Consider the following 18,775-nt stretch of genomic DNA (forward strand, 5'->3'; position numbering starts at 1 on the left):
CCTATTTTTTATGGTCACCAGATTAAGTTCCCTGTAAGCGATACACATTCTCATCGATCCATCCTTCTTCTTCACGAAGAGAACTGGAGCTCCCCAAGGTGATACACTAGACCTAATGAAACCCTTGTCCAATAAATCTTGCAACTGCTCCTTGAGTTCCACTAGTTCAGACAGCGCCATACGATAAGGTGCTTTTGAAAGGGATGCCGTGCCTAGGACTAGTTCAATAGCGAACTCTACCTCTCGCTCAGGTGGAAGTCTAGATAAATCTTCAGGGATGACCTCTAGATAATCTCTCACAACAGGTATATGTTCCAACTTCAACTCTTCCTTTGGTGCTTCTACCACACAAGCTAAAAATCCTTGACAACCATCACGCAACAGTTTCCCAACCTGTATGGCTGAAATGATGGGTGGAACCAATCTCACTTTCGACCCTGTGAACCGAAATTCACTTCCATTAGGGGGTCTAAACACCACCTCTTTTTTGGAACAATCAATACTAGCATGGTAAGAAGCTAGCCAATCCATACCCAAAATCACATCAAACCCAACCATGTGGAACACTATTAAATCTACTGCCATCAATCTTCCATCTATAGATAGAGGGCATCCCGGTAGAATCTCACTACAGACTACCGAATTTCCTGTTGGGGTCGCAACCACTAACTTGTGCTTCAACCTTTTAGTTTCTAAAGTGCAAAATCTAGAGTAAGCCATGGAAACAAAAGAATGTATCGCTCCCGAGTCAAATAACACAAAAGCGTTATTAGAAAACAAAGAAAGAGTACCTGTGGCAACAAACAGTCTTATACATGAACCAAAAATATTCAAAACCTTAACCAAAACCAACCAAAAGAAGTAATAATAACATAAAAAAAAAAAAAGTAATAATAACATAAAATCTTTAAAGCAAAACAAATGAGTCATACCGGTGATCACGTCATTCCTACCCTCAACCTCTCCAGGTGTCAGAGCAAAAACCCGTGTAGGTGCAGTAGTACGCTGGAAGTTGCCCCGTGCTGTCCCTTCTGCTCTAGGTGGTGGTGGCCTGTTGCTGTTTAATTGCATTGGGCAGTCCCTGAGATAGTGACCTGATTTGCCACAACGGAAACATAATCCCGCCTCCATCCTGCATACTCCGGCATGTACTCGGTTGCAAGTTCTACAATGATATGCTTGTTGAGTGCCCGGAACAAGCCTCTTACCCATGCTACTACCTTTGTTCCTCTTTTTCCATGATCCCTGGTCCAAGCCAGAATGATACCCAGAAGAAGTAGCCCTTTTTCTTTGTTCATGCATTGCAGCGCTTCTTTGGAGAGTTCTTTCAAAAGCTGTTGCTTTATTCACCATTTCTGAGAAGTTCTGAATCTGGAAGCCTACCACACGCTCATAAAGTTTCTCATTCAGTCCTTGTTCAAATTTGCGTGCCTTCTTTTCCTTATCAGGAATCAAATAAGTGGCAAAACGGGATATCTCAATAAACTTAGCTGCATATTGATGTACCGTCATTGTTCCCTGAACCAAGGTGGCAAATTCCATAGCCTTGTCCTCACGGAACAAGCTAGGGAAGAAGCGCTCAAGAAAGATCTGTTTGAAGTGCGGCCAATTGACTATCTCTGTCCCCTTAACTTCTCTGATAGTCCTTTCAGAGATCCACCACCTTTTCGCTTCCCCGGTAAGCTTAAATGTGGCATATGCCACCTTTTGCTCATCTGTACAAGTTAGGACTCGCAAAATCTCCTCAATGTCCTGAATCCAATCCTCTGCCAAAGTTGGATCGCCTCTCCCATGAAATAAAGGAGGGTGCATTCGATTGAATTGCTCAATGGTACAGCCCCCTTCATTAAAGTTACACTGGCGACCCGAAGGATTCCGCACAAGGTCATCAATTAATAGATGTGCAGCTGCTCGTAGTACCTCGAAAGCACTCGGGTTTGCTTCCCTTTCGTTTTTGTTTGCATTCAGGTCCGACATGCTTCATTCACGACGTCGGGGTGGCATCCTGACAAAATAACTTAGGTCTTCAATAATCGATTCAAAAAAATAGAGTTTATATGAACATAAATAATTAGTGGGATTCGTGAAACAAAACATATATATTATACTTCAAAAATATAAGAATATCTATAAAAGAGAGAAAAGAGAAATGCACAACGATAGTAATAGTCAATCTCCCAAAATTTAACACCTTACTCCCTCTGACTATTTAAGAAGACTCCGTAATTAATCTAAACCTTAAATAACATGACCTTAGTTCATAAACCTGTGAAATACCACACCTCAAAGCTATTCCTAAAATCTGCGAATTTTAAGACTTCCCACATCAACAATATTCAATCCTATACTTCGCTTCACTATCATAATAAATCCGAAAAATGATTTCTTAAACATCATCTATACTCCGAAATCCTACATACTATAGTCTACAGAACCTCAAACTTGGCTCTGATACCAAATGTAATGCCCCAAACCCAGGTGGCTTGGAGAATTACTACCTGCACTCATAAACATGTCTCCCAACACATCCAAAGAATCTCCAAAGACTTCATAAGCGAAATCAATCTCATATATTCTAAATAATCTCATTACAAACCCCACACAATCTTTAATGCAATAATAATAAATCAAAGGGTCCACAGTCTCCCAATAATAGTAACATGCCAAACTGATAAAATCATAGGTCCTGTTAAACCCAAAATATAATTAAATCTTGACATAATAAACTGATACATCTTAAGTCTCAACAAATCTAAACATCAAGAAGAACCTCAAACTCTTCTTCTAACAATGGTACCCTTAGGTACATGACCGTCTATCCATATCTAGCCAAGCTCCAAATTCTATTCCTGACCCCCAGCTGGGTCGTCAATAACATCTGAAAAATAATGAAGATAAGGGAGTGAGTTATCAACAACTCAGTAAGCAGAAAACCTATACTAGTGTGTAAACATGAGCCCTTTTTAAAAAGTTTAGTATGCAGATACAAAACACTTTATTTTCATGTGCATATCTCAATACGTATTATTAGAAAAATCAGAGCGACATTTCAACCCTTTCATATTCATAAACCATTTCATATTCAATAACACTTTGGCATAACATAACTGAATATCTTCATCTTATCATATCATATCGTGTCATATCAAATACCATGTTTAACCCCCGTGGTAGGGTTGTGCTATCCCCGGTGGCCAAACCAGGCAGTATCATATTGTGTAACTTTCCCTTTTTCAATCTCGGAGTCCCGAGTGTGCACATAGAAAAGAACACATAAAAGACCACTTTGTTTCCAAAATGGGTGCACTCATATCATATCATATCATGTTGGTACCAACCATATCACGTGAACCAGTATCATCATATCACAAACATACTTAGAATCAGAATAAAACAGATAAGTATGCCAAAGGTTTTTAATATTCATATCGTATCAACTGCATGTTGAACATATTCACATCATTTCCATTTGATCATAAACAAACCCAAATCATTTTATATCATACGTACAAAAAAATTCACAGATATCGCAATCGCTCTCTTTTGCACATTTCAGAATCATGTCAAATATTGCGCATGTCTCTTTCATACGTATCTCATGAGTAAATGCAAAAAATATATTTACTGAGGTTGTTTTTCACATTTTCTTTTAAAAATAAAATGCACATTTTTACAAGCCAATCTCACTTCATTTCTTTTATGCAAATCTAGTATAGGAACCTCGCTTACCTGACTCTTGTAGCGTATTATCTATGCCTTGAAAATGACCTCTATCAGTCTCGTCACCTATTCATAAAATAAAATATATAAACTAAGTGTTAAAAGAAGAAATGACACAACCTCCATCTAAAAAATTAAAACCCACAATCCCAAACCATATAATAGCAAAAATAGCTTACTAAGCCAACCATGTAGTAATCTGGACAGCCCTAATTTCAATCCAAAATACCCTATACTAATCTTAATATTTACTAAAACACCCTCCAAAGTCAACGTCCAACACCAATAATCAAAATATAAACCCCACTTCAAAGGCCTCTAACTCCAAGCAATCCTCACAACTCAACCAAAATTACAACAACAATGTAATTCCAAATAACTTAACCTCCACTTCAAACGGTCGTATAGAAACCCGAACAGTACAAAAACAGCCCCTAATCAATTCCAAATGTCACTCGGTTTACTCTGCTCGACCAACCCACAATAATCCACAATTCTAAGACCATTCCAATACAAAGTGTTGGCTTACGCACAAAAATGACTGGGAACTCACGAACAACACTTTCAAGTATATCATAGAAGTGAAAAATAACTGCCTCGAAGTGAAAGTGTGTGTGCGTGCTTATGAGACCAAGAATGAAAAATGGCTTACCAACGAAAAGCCAAAACCGTAAGCCCAAGAACCAGAAACCACAAGCAAAAACTAAAACTGCAAGTGATGAAACAGAGAGGGTCGACTGAGAGGGTTAAGTTTAGGGTCTAACATGAAGAATAGAAGAGAGGGAGAAAGAGATACCTGTAGGCAGGAAAAAAAATCACCAAGTGGAAGAGGAAGAGTCGCGTATGAAGAGGAAAAAAAAAAACCAACTACCGAAAACAGGGGTACACGCTAGGGAGAAGCACAGTGATCTGCTGCCATGGAGGGAAAAATCGAAATGAGGAGATTTAGGCCATGTAATTCAGACGCACGAAAACAACCCAAAGAAAACAAGGAAAAGCGGTTGGCGAAAATGGTTTACCTGTGAAGGGTGTGTCTGCACGAGGGAAACCCAGAAGCAGAAAAAGAAAAGAAACCGTAAGAGGAAGAGGGGGAAAAGAAATCGGGGGGGAAAAGAGAAGAGTTGAGGAAGGAATTACTAACCTCCAAAACGAAGCCGTTCGCACACCACCAAGGAAAAGGGCCTGGGCCCTCACGCACGAACCGGCCTCACCAAAATAAAACTGGGCCTTACATGTTTTGAAGTAATTGATGGTTATTTTATGTTGGGCATTAAACACACATATGGTCTGTTATATTATTATAGCAGCGGTAATATGGTATGACTTATGGATATTATTTTGGATAGATAAAGTATATTTCTCTAATATTGATGCATGTTATCTTTAGCATGAACTTGCATTCTAACTTTTCTGTTGCGATTATTTTGTATACATATGCCGGACATACATACATACATATATATATATAAGGCCGGGTTTCGCCCATGTGGCATGCATCCTGACATCGTGGGCTTCTAACACATAGATTATCAAAATCTTAAGAGTGAGATATGTGAATATGGAGTTAGAATCTTGTTACTATAGATAAGAGGTTTTATATGTCTTTGGGACCCTGTGGAAGTTCCAAGAGTACGAGGTAGGGGACAATATTCCCTTTTTAGTAAGAAATAACGAATGCTCTCATAATTTTGATATGAGATGGGCAAAGTTTCATTCTCTAGTGTTTGAATATTTCTCCAAATGTAGACATTATGATTGGTCATATATGATGGCTCTGGCAAGGTTATTAGTAAACCAAGTCCGTGCCACATGGCAAGGTTATTGCTAGAGATCAACGTCTCTATGCTTTAGGATCTCCAAACTTCTTCATTAAAAATATTTACTATATAAGCAGTTCTAAAGCATGTGCTATCACGCATCCATAGAATTAACTACTTAATTTATATTTGTTGTTTTTCGATCGTTCTTTTTATGTTTTGAGTTTGCAGTTTTTAACTCTTTAAAGTAGGAGGCTCTAAAGTCTAAACGAATGATAGCAATCTTGTCCGATCACTTTAGATGGGAGCCCGAAAAGAATAAAAAATAATAGAGGAAGAGAGAAAACTTATGTACGAAGAAAATTTTCATCAGTTTCGTAGAAAGAGGGAAACACAGTTCACACGAAATATTGGTCAAGATCATACCCAAGAGTACTTTAAGAATATTTTTGAAAAATATTCATAATTTCCAGAAATCCATGCATAGAGAACTGTACTCAAATATATATAAGAAGTGTCATAATTTCCTTCTTACTTAGCAAGAAGGAAATCCCCTCCCCCCGCTCTTCTTGTTGCCCAAGTTTGCACTTTTGAGTTCTTCTCAGTTCCATCGTTATTGTTCCCATCATGGAAAACAAAAGTAACACTGCCACAGAAGGCTTAGAAAGTCCGAGTGCCCAATCGTTTTCCCAGACTTGGAACCCAAACAAGAATATGTTAAAGGGTATGGAACATAACATTAAACAACGTTTGTCATTCCTGAACTTAGTACACAAGTGTTACAAAGCTATCATATTCGTCAATGTTCGTTCCCTTAGAATGCAATTACATGCTGCCACTTCTCACTTAAGAGTGAGGTGGGCTCCTCAGCCCATGCATGCCTACGTTAGCTTGAGTATACTTCGGCAAGAAGTAGTTGTACTCATCTTTTGGCGCCAGAGGTAGAGACTGCTTTCTCTTTACCCTCGTCTATATATAGTGGATCATGAGCCTTGTTTTTTCCCACGCCAGCAATTCTACACTCGGTGTTTTCCTTTCAGGTCAGGTTCTCTCTCTCTCTAATTCTCATTCCCTTCCCCTTTGTCAACCTGGTGGTTTTGAGTATATATATTGCTTTGAAATCTGAATGCTGGGTGGTTTCAGATTGGCTTGAATTGTGTTTGTGCTTTTTCTTGTGGGTTACTGTGTTTTTGAATTGTAGTTTCTCTCAAATACAGTAATATGCATTGCATTGTGTAATGCATGTGTTCCAGTTTTCTTGGTTGTCGGTTGACTCTGTTTGCTCTGTGTAACCTACTGATATAGTGTTTGTATACTGAAACTGCAGTTGAAGCTTGCGACTTCAGTTTGACATTGTACCCGAGCCAAAGATCTTTCTATATATCATGAATAAAATACCGCTGCACTTTGGAAATCAGGTTTCGGAGGACAGTTTTTCTGTGCTTTGGAAACTGGAAGATGTCTCTGGGAAATTTGATTTCAAAAACAAAAACTTGTTTTTCTTTTTTTCCTATCTTTCCAAAGTGTACAAGTTTCAGATCTCTTTCGACAACATTAGGAAGATTGAGCTATATCTTCCACCTGGTCAAGCAAAAAAGTTTCTTCTCATTCAGGTTAGCTGGTGAAAGATTTCATCAATATCTCTCAATATGCATAGGTTGCTATACTCTTTCTTACAAGCATTTTTTATATTATTACAGTTTACTGATATTAATGGTTTTTGCGTCGAAATTGCCACACTTTTTCTTCTAACTTAACGAGTTCTATCTTCTCTATTTTGCTAGTTACTCGGTGCTCCAAGGATATATGTGAAAGATGTCTCTGATGTTGGTCATTATGAATGGGTCAGAGAAGTTGATTTCACTCCATCCAGCTCCATTGGCCAATCTTATGCTCTATGTTTGGAGCTTCCAAAAAAGAGGCGGCTTCCGAATTTACATCTTGAATTTGTCCATTATAAAGAAATTGAAGACCAATTTGGATTGATAGAAGGCTCTCCTTACCCATTCAGTTCAGGTCTTGTGCCCATTGTGAATCCACCCACAGGCTTTCACCTGCCATACAAAATCTTGTTTAAGATCAACTCTTTGATTCAGCATGGATGTGTTCCTGAGCCAGCAATTGTTAACGCTTTTTATAGGTTGGTCGATCCAAAGAAAATAAAAATCAAGATGCCAAAGAAAATCAAAATCAAGATGATAGAAAGTGCCCTGGACAAGCTTTTTCATTTGAAGGACTGCTGCTATGAACCTGTGAAATGGCTCAAGCAGGCGTACACAACATACCCAACATCTACTCGATTTCAAACAACTCCTGCTATTTCTTTAGATGATGGACTGGTATATATACACAGGGTTCAAATTACTCCATCTAAAGTATACTTCGGTGGTCCAGAGTTGAATCTCTCCAACAGAGTATTGCGCCATTATCCTGAAGATATTGACAATTTCCTGCGTGTTTCTTTTGTCGATGAGGACTTGGATAAAATGTACTCAATAGCTTTATCTCCACGTTCATCATCTGCAAAGGAGGATAAGCAAACTAGAGTTTATGATAGGATACTATCCACTCTCAGAGATGGAATAGTTATTGGGGATAAGAAGTTTGAGTTTCTTGCCTTTTCAAACAGTCAGCTACGAGAAAATTCTGTTTGGATGTTTGCTTCAAGATCTGGCTTGACTGCAGCAGATATCAGAGAATGGATGGGTGATTTTCGAGAGATAAGGAATGTGGCAAAATATTGTGCCAGACTGGGTCAGTCTTTTGGCTCTTCTAGAGAAACTGCCAGCGTTGGCATAGATGAAATTGAAGTTATTCCCGATGTAGAAGTTAAGAGGGGAGAAGCCACGTATTGTTTCTCAGATGGCATAGGGAAGATATCTGAAGAATTGGCTCGCAAAGTGGCAACAATGTTACGCTGCAACTCTGTTCCATCAGCATTTCAGATTCGATATGGAGGGTACAAAGGTGTTGTGGCTGTTGATCCGACATCATCGGTGAAGTTGTCATTGAGAAAGAGCATGTGTAAATACGAATCTGATAACACAAAACTCGATGTTTTGGCATGGAGTAAGCCTCAGCCCTGTTTTCTCAATCGTCAGATAATAACTCTTTTGTCTAGCCTCGGGGTTAAGGATCAAGCTTTTCGAAAAAGGCAAAAGAAGGCTATACATCAATTGAATACCATATTAATAAATCCTTTGAGAGCACAGGATGCACTGAAAATGATGTTCACAGGGGAGATCTCAAAAGTTCTTAAGGAAATGCTTATATGTGGTTACAAGCCAAATGCAGAACCATTTCTTTCAATGATGCTTCAAACATTCCGTGCATCTAAGTTGATGGACATGCAGTTGAGAACAAGGATTTTTGTTCCAAATGGAAGAGCTTTGATGGGATGCCTTGACGAAACCAGGACATTGGAATATGGTCAAGTATTTCTGCAAGTTTCTCGCTTTAGTAGGGAGCTCGGTAACCCAAATAACTTCATGATCTGTGAAGGTCAGGTGGTTGTTGCTAAAAACCCTTGTCTACACCCAGGAGATGTGGGAGTCCTCGAAGCTGTGAACGTGCCAGCCCTACATCATATGGTGGATTGTGTTGTTTTTCCACAAAAGGGAGAGAGGTAAGAGTTTAACATCCCATTTATATGAGACTTTAATCTATAAAAACATAAGACTCATCACATACATGCAGACATACATGTGAATGTAATATTAATGACTGCCTATTTGTACTTTTAGACCACATCCAAACGAATATTCGGGAAGTGATTTGGATGGAGATTTGTACTTCGTCTCTTGGGATCGTGATCTTATTCCTCCTCGTCCAATTAAACCAATGGAATATAATCCAGCACCTGCTAAGCAACTCGATCATGATGTTACAATAGAGGTATTTTGATAATTTCTTTACATTTGTCCATAACAATTGAGAGAATCATCTATGCTTGCATTTCCAATGAGAATATATATAGAAGTATATAGACATGTACGTAAGAAGTTCATGTTTCCATATTGACATCTATATCGAAACAAAGTTGGTGACACAACATTTCATTCCTCTCTCCTGTTTGCATGCAGTCATTGAAAAGCATGTTATTGTTGTCTTGCAGGAAGTAGAAAAGTATTTCACAGACTATATAGTCAACGACAATTTAGGAATCATCGATAATGCCCACGTCGTCTTTGCAGATAGGGAGCCCGATAAAGCAATGAGCTCTAACTGTATGAAGCTTGCGGAGCTTCACTCAATTGCTGTTGACTTCCCAAAAACTGGTATTGTAGCCAAAATACCTCCTGATCTACGAGTCGAAGAGTATCCCGATTTTATGGAAAAGCCTAATAAAAAGAGCTACATATCAAGATCTGTTATCGGAAAGCTTTATCGAGAAGTGAAAGACATTGCATCGCCCACTTTGGATTTAGCAAAACAGTATTATGACTCTGACATGGAAGTAGACGGCTTTCAGGACTATCTCAGTGATGCTTTGAAATACAAAAGTGACTATGATTACAAGTTGGGGAATTTGATGGACGATTATGGGATCAAAACTGAAGCTGAAATTCTCAGCGGCAATGTTTTGAAAATGTCAAAACATTTTGATAGGAAGAGGGATCTGGATGCAATTAAATATGCTGTAAAGTCACTAAGAAAGGAAGCAAGGAACTGGTTCAACGAGGGGAGTGATGCAGACAGTACTGATAACGCAAAAGCAAAAGCATCAGCCTGGTATCATGTCACATATCATTATACTTACTGGGGTCGCCACAATGAGGGAACTCAGGGAATGGATAGGGCCCATTTCCTTAGTTTTCCATGGTGTATCTATGACAAGCTTCTGCAAATCAAGAAGGATAAAAAGAGCATATAATTTCTTCACAAGTACTACTGTCGTCGTCGTCGATGATTGCATTTCTCTAAGCAAGTACTTATGTATATTTGATAGCAGTTTGATATGGCTACTATTTTAACTTTTGTGTACTGTTATTGGTATTTGCTTGTAAATGCTCCAGGCAGATTTTTGGAGCTTGAGAATATGTATTAGTTTATATTGTATTTGAATAGATTTCCAGTACTTGTGCATCTCTTTATATTACAATTGGTTTGGAATGATTGTATTCTTTTAATATAATTTTGTCGTGTTTATTTATTTGAACTTGCTTGCTCCTAGTTGGCTTTGATTAATTTCAAAACGATTACATATGGCATTGTTTAAAAGATGGATCATCATCACCAGTCTGATGCTTGACCTGCATTTATGATTATTACAAAAGTATGATCATAGCTTTTGGCCAAACAAAGTTGCAGTGTTGACCTTATTTTGATAGTCCAATAAAAAATGTTTCTTCTATTCAGTTATGTGTGTGAGTTGGTTCTACGACCAGATGGGAGAAAAAAAATTGATGTTTGGTAATCTCTCTGCCTCTCTCTGAAAAAATTATTTTCTAAAACTTTATCTTAAATTCTTTGAGTTTCCATTAACTACATACAACTCTATATGTAACGCCCCGTCCCCGAGGGTCCGGAGAGTTAACTCATATTACCAGATAATCAACTCCAACGTTACTAATACTCTTCCAAAAGATTCAAAAAAAAAAAAAAAAAAAAAAAAAAGATTCAAATCAAATGTAAACACTTCAAATTTAATTAACCACACCTACTCGCATATAAAATCCTCAATACAGTAACCCCAAAAAATTTTACCAACTTCTCTACATGTCACTTATACTCACATTTCAACAATATAATTATCAAAAATTACCAATACTCATCGAAAGCTTTCTATTCTTAATCCACTATTCTTAAGTCATCTAACCCAATTCTTCATAGTCCTGATCCTCAGCTGAAATTTCCAACAATCATCTGAAAATATTGGAGATAAGAGGGGGGTGAGTTATCAACAACTCAGTAAGCAGAGAACATATACTAGTATGCAAACATGAACATTTACAGATTTCAGAATGCAGAACAAAACACTTTATTTTCAGAATGCAGAGTCAGAACATGTTATAAAGATATCAAAGCAAAAGTTCAAAAATATTCTTATTCAAATTCTTTTGGCATAGCATAACTGACCACCATCGTACCAGAGCATCATATCGCATCAAAGGCCATGTTTAACTCCTGTGGTAGGGTTGTGCAAACCCCGGTAGCTAACCGAGTAGAAACAGAATGTGAATCTTCCTCTTATTTATTCTCGAAGTCCCGAGTGTGCACACAGGAAAGACCACCAGAAAACCACTTTGTTTCTAAAGTGAGTGCACCAGAAACAGAACAGTTGGAACCAACCCAAACATAAGCGACTATTAACACCCGTGGTAGGTCAAATAGGTCACCATCCACAAACCACATCCCGATTCAGAATGTCATGCCAAAAGTTTTCAGAAATCACATCATATCAGAATACGGAACACCTTCAGAACAGAACAGAATTTTCAGAAATCATACCATATCAGAGTACAGAACATCTTCAGAACAGAACAGAGTTTTCAGAAATCACAAAACATAATTTTATGCACAAACTTTCATATTTGCTCTTTTTTTCATAGTTTAGAAGCAAAATGCAAAATAGCTCATGTCTACACCAGTCATACCAGAAAATACTTTATTCTTAAACAGAATCTCATGAGTAATGCAGAACAAATAACTGAGGTAGTTCAAATATATTTTCATAACAAAACATGTTTATTTTCAAAAATCAACCTCAGTCCATTTTATTTTATGCAACTTAGCCTTTCAGAATTTTCCTCAAAAATGTTGAGTCGACTATAAATCGTCACCTATAAAAATAATCACATAATTTTCGTAAGTTTCTAATCAATTACGTATTCTGATATTTAAGCCTAAGCTTCTTAAACAACCTATTTTAATTTCTAAAAACTTAAAACCTTCATAATCCCAAAGTATATCATCACTTTCTAAAATCACCAATATCCACCATAACTCACGTCAAACACAAAACACCAATATTTAAATCCGAAACAGCCAACAAATCTCGTAGCATAAACCAATCACACAAACAACTCTATCATCCAATCCAACCGACCCCCTTACTCCTCGGACTCAGTCCGGCACAACCAACCAATTCACAGTAAATATGAGTTAGCATGAAATACATTTAAATCTCAAAAGTTCTTTGAAAAAAATACTTACAATGTCATAATATAATTTTTGAAAGATCACGAAGCTGTAAGAAGCGACAACGCAGCAACAAAACAGTGCCAAATACACTGTGGCCGTGGGTCTCAAAGACCCACTTGTGAACGGGTACAAACGAAGACCCGAGATTAATAGGGTAGGGCCTAGAGATGTTGGTGAAGCTAGTGGTGGTGGTGGTTGGCCGTGGATGGCGGCGCAAAGGGTGGTTGAAGTGCAAAATACCCAAAACGGAAATGAGGTTAGTTGTGCTTCACCAGTGATAGATCGGAGCTGGGGTTGGATCCATTGGGTTGCTAGGAGGTGGAGGATGAAGTGGTGAATAAATGGTGGTCGAAGGTGGCGCGACAGCGGCGCAAGGAGTGGCCCGACTTGGAGAAGCTCGTGGTGGCTAACGGCCGCGCGAGGAGGGCTGGAAATGGAAGGGTGGGGTCGCCGGGCGGTGGGGAAGCTGATGGGAGGGGCAGTGTCGGTCATCGCCTGCTCACGACGGCGGGCTGGGGGAGAGGGGCGACGCACGGGAAGAGAGAGGAAGAGACGGGGCGCGCGCGAGAGAAGGAGAAGAAAGAGAAAGAAAAAGAAGAGAAAAGAAAAAGGAAGAAAGAGAAAGAGGAAAGAGAAAATGTAAGAAAAGAAATGAGGTCCAATCCTCACATCTTGGGTCACAAAAATGATCAAACGGAAACGATTTTAAAACAGCAAGTCAAATAAAAGAATTCAAACGTAGTGATTAAAATGAAAATAAATAATTAAATCCAACAAGAAGTTAATTTAATATGAAAAGAAAATTAAATTCATAACAATAATTAATAATAAGGAAACATGTCAAATTTAATTTTCACAAATTAAAAATCATAAAAATAAACTCACTAAAATCTGAAAATTTAAAACAAGATAATCAAATTTTAAATTAATAAAAAATAATCCTTCAATTAAAAATACACTAAAAATACGGGGTGTTACACTATATGTCTATACTGGAATGAAACCATTACTTGACCCCCCATGGCTTCTTTGGTATCAAAGATTATATCCAATTCCCAAAATGCCGTTATCAATGGAAGACAAAGTCTTGACTCGGTTGTTATTGCCAATTTGTTTCTTGCCAATGCATATCTACCATTCATTTTTCAGTATTTGTAAACAGTACCCCCCATGTGCATTTTTAGTAGCACTTGAGGTCTACTATGTTGCACAGGGGTCTCCTCTCGGGCTTTATTGTGGGAACTAGGAATGAGTCTTCTTATAGGTCAGAGTTTTGTTCTGACTTACAAGTCATCTCCTCCCTATGTGGTCCAAAACAAGAACCCTCTCAAGCTTTAGTTGTTTGGCTACATGTTGGTTTGCTCTGCCCTGCAGATGATTACAAGAATAATTTATATTGATATTTTGCTACTCTCAGGATATATCTTTTGGTTCAATTATTTTAAGACAGTTTTTATTTTGAGGGTATACTGATCTTTTACTATTACTTGTGTTTCAAGGGTGTTTGTTGAAGTCCAAAAGAGAGAGAAAGAACTCCAACATGCAAGGGAAGAGATCCATAAAAGAGAGGAGAACATCCAAAAGAGAGTGTTGTTTGCTACGATGAAGATCAATGGAAGATTAAGTTTGTGTTAGGGACTTTTTGTATGTTGTTAAGTTTGTTAGTGTTTCAATGTAGCCAAACTGGTGACTTGTAAACATTTTGCATTAATATACAGTCTTGTCGAAATTGTAATATGCAGTTTATGTTTCCAACTGCACCAGACTTATGATTCCTTCAATATAACCTATTTTCCAATAGATTTTGTAACACCCGGACCCAATCAAGCTCAATTCTTTTATTTATTTGTTTTGTTTTAATTAATTAATTTATTTATTTTTTCACACGTTAATTTCCGCACGTTTTATCCTTTTCGTCTATTTTCTTTTTCTCCCCTAGGTCATCCTCTTGTCCACAACATGCATGCACACACACGATTCAGCTTTCATCCGCACACACATCTCTTATCTCTAGGGTTTTTTTTTCTTCATCGCAATATATATATATATATATATATATACACGCAAGTACCTGCATGTTGGTTTACCAAGCCTAGCTGCCGCAAAACTACCACAGCATTCTCCATCCACGCACGCACAGAATCTCCATCCACAAACCATCGTCTGTTTCAATCTCGTCCCTCCTTCCCTCATCCCCCAGCGTTGCACGTCGCGTGAAGCCCAGTAGCCACATCTCTTTCTGTCAACCACGAGGCCACCGTGGAACTGCCACCAGCAACCTCAGTACCCATCCCATACGAAACCGACGCAACCTGTACACACTGCATCTCCACGGATGGCAACTCGACCTTGCTGTGCGTCACCTCCATTTGACCATCACTGGAAGTCTAGCTCCTCCATTGTACACCGCTGCACCACCACCAAAGTGCCGAGAACAACCATCTACAGAGTGAATCGAAACTCCTCTATTTTGGGTTCGAAAAACAAAACATTCTTGGAGGGCACCGTGAACCACAGCCACCACACCACCTTCGTTCATGGCCACGGATCAGAACCACCTTAGCCATTGATCTGCACCTTGCTGCCTCAACCACTGCTCTCTCTCTCTCTAGGTAACACCTCCAAGCACATTCCGTGTGTCATTCTTTATATCTTGACTTTGTGCCTCTCTCACAGTGTTTCTCTCTCTCTCTCTTCCAGTGCTCCGCCGTGATCACCACCGTAACCTTCTTCGTCGCATCGCACAAAGCTCCTCCCTTCGCAGTGAGTACCTCGTGCCATTGTCCTCGCCGACTGTTGCACTGAGATTGCAGGAAGCGTTTTCTTTAAATTCTACGTAAACCTAGTTTTTGCATATTATTTAGATATGGAATTACAGTTTTGCCCTTATTATTAGATGAATTCAATTTGAAATTTTGTTTATGTTAAATCTGTTTTTACATGGTTTATGCGGAAAGTATAAGAAATTTACAGAAAATAAATAGGGTTTCCAAATTGTACTAATGGTAGCATATTAGTTTTACAGCAAGTGTGAAATTTTATATGATTTAGTCTATTTAAAAAAAAAAAGTTATGATTTATTTTAAAATATTTTGGGATAATTATATTATCCAGTATTAAACTTTATAATTTGTTTTCAATAATAAATAGGTCAGACTTTTAAATGTTTTGGTCAAAATTATTAAATCATCATTGATGATTTAGAAAGTGATGATTTTGTAATTTTAGGTTTTGAGGAATTAAAATAGGTTATTTTAGCATCTTAGGATTAAATATTGAAATATGTGTTGGATTGGAAATTTATGAGAATTACATTATTATGTTATAGGTGATGATTTATAATTGTTCGGCATTTTAAGGAAATTTCTGAAAAGCTAAGAAATCCAAGTAAGCGGGGTTCCTATGCTAGACTTTGTATAAAATAAAATAAAATGAGGTCCTTTTTGGAAAATGTGCATGTTTTCCTATGAAAAGAAATCTGAAAACAACCTTAGATATTTGTTCTGCATTACTCATGAGATTCTGTTTCTGTCATGACTAGTGTGGACATGAGCTTATTTTTGACATTCTGTTTCTGAACTTTGAAAAAGAGAGCGAATATGAAATTTTGTGAATAAGTTATGCTTTTGCGACCTGATTATGTTCAGTACTCTGTGTTGATAAGACGTGATACTTGAAAATCCTTTGGCATGACTTTCTGATTCTGTTCTGACTCTAATTCTGGTTCTGATATGGTGATTCTGATTCTGTTTTGCTCTGATAGTGACCTCTGTTTTGCCTTGTCAAGGGATATAATAGTGACCTCTGGCTCTGTAACGGAATAAAATAGTGACCTCTGGCCCTGTCACGGGATACAAAGTGACCTCTGGCCCGCCACGGGATATAATAATGGTTTTCTATTCTGAGTGCAATTGCTTTGGTAACATGGTGATTTATGTTCTGTTTGGCTTTCCGCAGGATGCACAACCCTACCACGGGGGTTAAATATGATCTCTGTTTTGATATGATGCTCTGATATGATATGATAAGATGAAAATGTTCAGTCATGTTGTGCCAAAGGAGTCTTTGTGTAACACCCCGTATTTTAGTGTATTTTTAATGAAGGAATTAATTTTATTGATGCAAAAATTTATTCTCTTGTTTCATAATTATTAAATTTTATTTGGGTTATTTTTATCATTTTTAGTTTATGAAAATTATTTTTTCGTGCTTCCTTAAATTAATTATTGTTGTGTGTTTAAATTCCTTCTCGAATTAAATTAATTTATTATCAGGTTTAATTATTTATTTTAATTATAATCATTGTGTTTGAAATATTTTATTTCACTAGCTGTTTTAAAATCGTTTCCGTTGAATCATTTTTGTGACCTAAAATGTGAGGATTGGACCTCATTTCTTTCCCTACATTTTTTTCTTTTCCTTTTCTTCTTTTTTTTCTTTTCTTTTTCTTTCTTCTTCTTCTTCTCTCCCGCCCGCACGTCCAGCCCTCTCTCTCTCCTTCCGTCCGATTTTTCTTCTCCTCCCAGCGCCGCCTGAGCCGGCGGTGGTTGACACCGCCCGGCCCACCGTCTTCCCCAGCTGCCGACGAAGCCACCCCTCCGATCTCAGCCTCCCTTGCGCCACCGTTAGCCACCACGAGCCTCTCCAAGCTGCGGCACTCTTTCCGCCGCTGCGCCGCCGTCGCACCACCATTGGCCACCATCTTCTCACCACTTCATCCTCGACCCCTTAGCTACCCAATGGACCCAACCCCAGCTCCGATCCGCCACCGGTGAAGCTCCACCATCCACATTTCTGATTTGGGTGTTTTGATCTTCTACCGCATCCCACGCCGCCACCCACGGCCAACCACCACCACCACTAGCTTCACCGACCTCCCTAGGCCCTACCCTAGCAATCTCGGGTCTTCGTTTGCACCCGTTCAAAAGTGGATTTTTGAGACCCACGGCCACAGTGTATTTGACACTGTTCTGTTACTGTGTTGCCGCTTCTTGCACTTCTGTGGTCCTTCAAAAATTGCTATATAGCACTGTAAGTATTTTCCAAAGAACTCTTGTGATTTAAATGTATTTTTACACTAACATATTACACTGTATTGAATTATTGATTGGTTTTGCCGGACTGAGTCCGAGGAGTACGGGGGTCGGATGGATTGGAGAATGAAGTTGTTTGTGTGATTGGATTTTGTTGACATTGTTGGTTGTTGGATATAGTTGTCGTGTTGTGTTCATTGCAATTTCATGCATGTTCATGTTTGTAACTGAAAACTGGGTTTTCGCATGATTGCATGCATGTTCTTGTGCTTATTTGAAAATTGAGTTTTCGTGTGAGAAATGATTTTGGGTATGTTTGAAATGTTTGGATTGACTGGTTTGAAAAAAAGGGAAAGAAACTGTAGAGATGGTGGTAAGCAGGGACGGTGGTAGAGTCCCGCCTGCAATTCCCGCCTACGGTGCATGCAGTAGAGATGGGGGTAAACAGGGATGGTGGTTGTGTCCCACCTATGATTCCCGCCTATGGTGCATGCAGTAGGGATAGTGGTAAGCAGGGATGGTGGTAGAGTCCCGCCTATGATTCCCTCCTACAGTGCTCTGATATGCATCCATTGTGTAGAAAGGAACTGTAGGGATGGTGGTAAGCAGGGACGGTGGTAGAGTCCCGCCTGTGATTCTCACCTACGGTGCACACGGTAGGGATGGTGGTAAACAGGGATGGTGGTTGTGTCCCGCCTGTGATTCCCGCTTACAGTGCACGTGGTAGGGATGGTGGTAAGCAGGAATGGTGGTATAGTCCCGCCTGTGAGTCCCGCCTACAGTGTCCGATAAATGGTTGGGTTTTGTGTAAATCATTTTCTGGAAAAATACTCTATGGATATTTTGGGCCAAATGGGATTTGGCGTGTGTTGGAAATAATCATTTTCGGAGAAAATGATGTTTTGAGATAAATGCATATTTCTTCATATGCATGCATGTTGGTCGCATTTAATGCATTTTTATTACGTGGTTATTTGGGTTATACTTACCTGCGGTACCATTTTATGGTATCGCAGATTTTGATGCAGATGAGGATGATGAGTCTTAGGCTTTGCCTCCATTGGAAGAGCGATCTGGGATTACTCTCGTGTATCGAGATTTATTATCCTGCTCTTTTATGTA

At 38.7% G+C, this 18,775-nt stretch overlaps 1 protein-coding gene across 1 annotated transcript; it reads left to right on the top strand.

Moving 5' to 3' along the window:
• Positions 1–6,481: 6,481 nt before the first annotated feature.
• LOC109007793 (probable RNA-dependent RNA polymerase 1) lies at positions 6,482–10,629 on the top strand. The gene is made up of 5 exons (XM_018987638.2): positions 6,482–6,517; positions 6,805–7,090; positions 7,262–9,102; positions 9,221–9,371; positions 9,592–10,629. Exons 2-5 carry the CDS (start codon positions 6,863–6,865, stop codon positions 10,348–10,350), a joined length of 2,979 nt encoding a protein of 992 aa, XP_018843183.2. The 5' UTR covers positions 6,482–6,517; positions 6,805–6,862; the 3' UTR covers positions 10,351–10,629.
• Positions 10,630–18,775: the final 8,146 nt, after the last annotated feature.

This window comes from Juglans regia, chromosome 16 (genome assembly GCF_001411555.2).
Source record: "Juglans regia cultivar Chandler chromosome 16, Walnut 2.0, whole genome shotgun sequence".
NCBI classification, from domain to species: domain Eukaryota; kingdom Viridiplantae; phylum Streptophyta; class Magnoliopsida; order Fagales; family Juglandaceae; genus Juglans; species Juglans regia.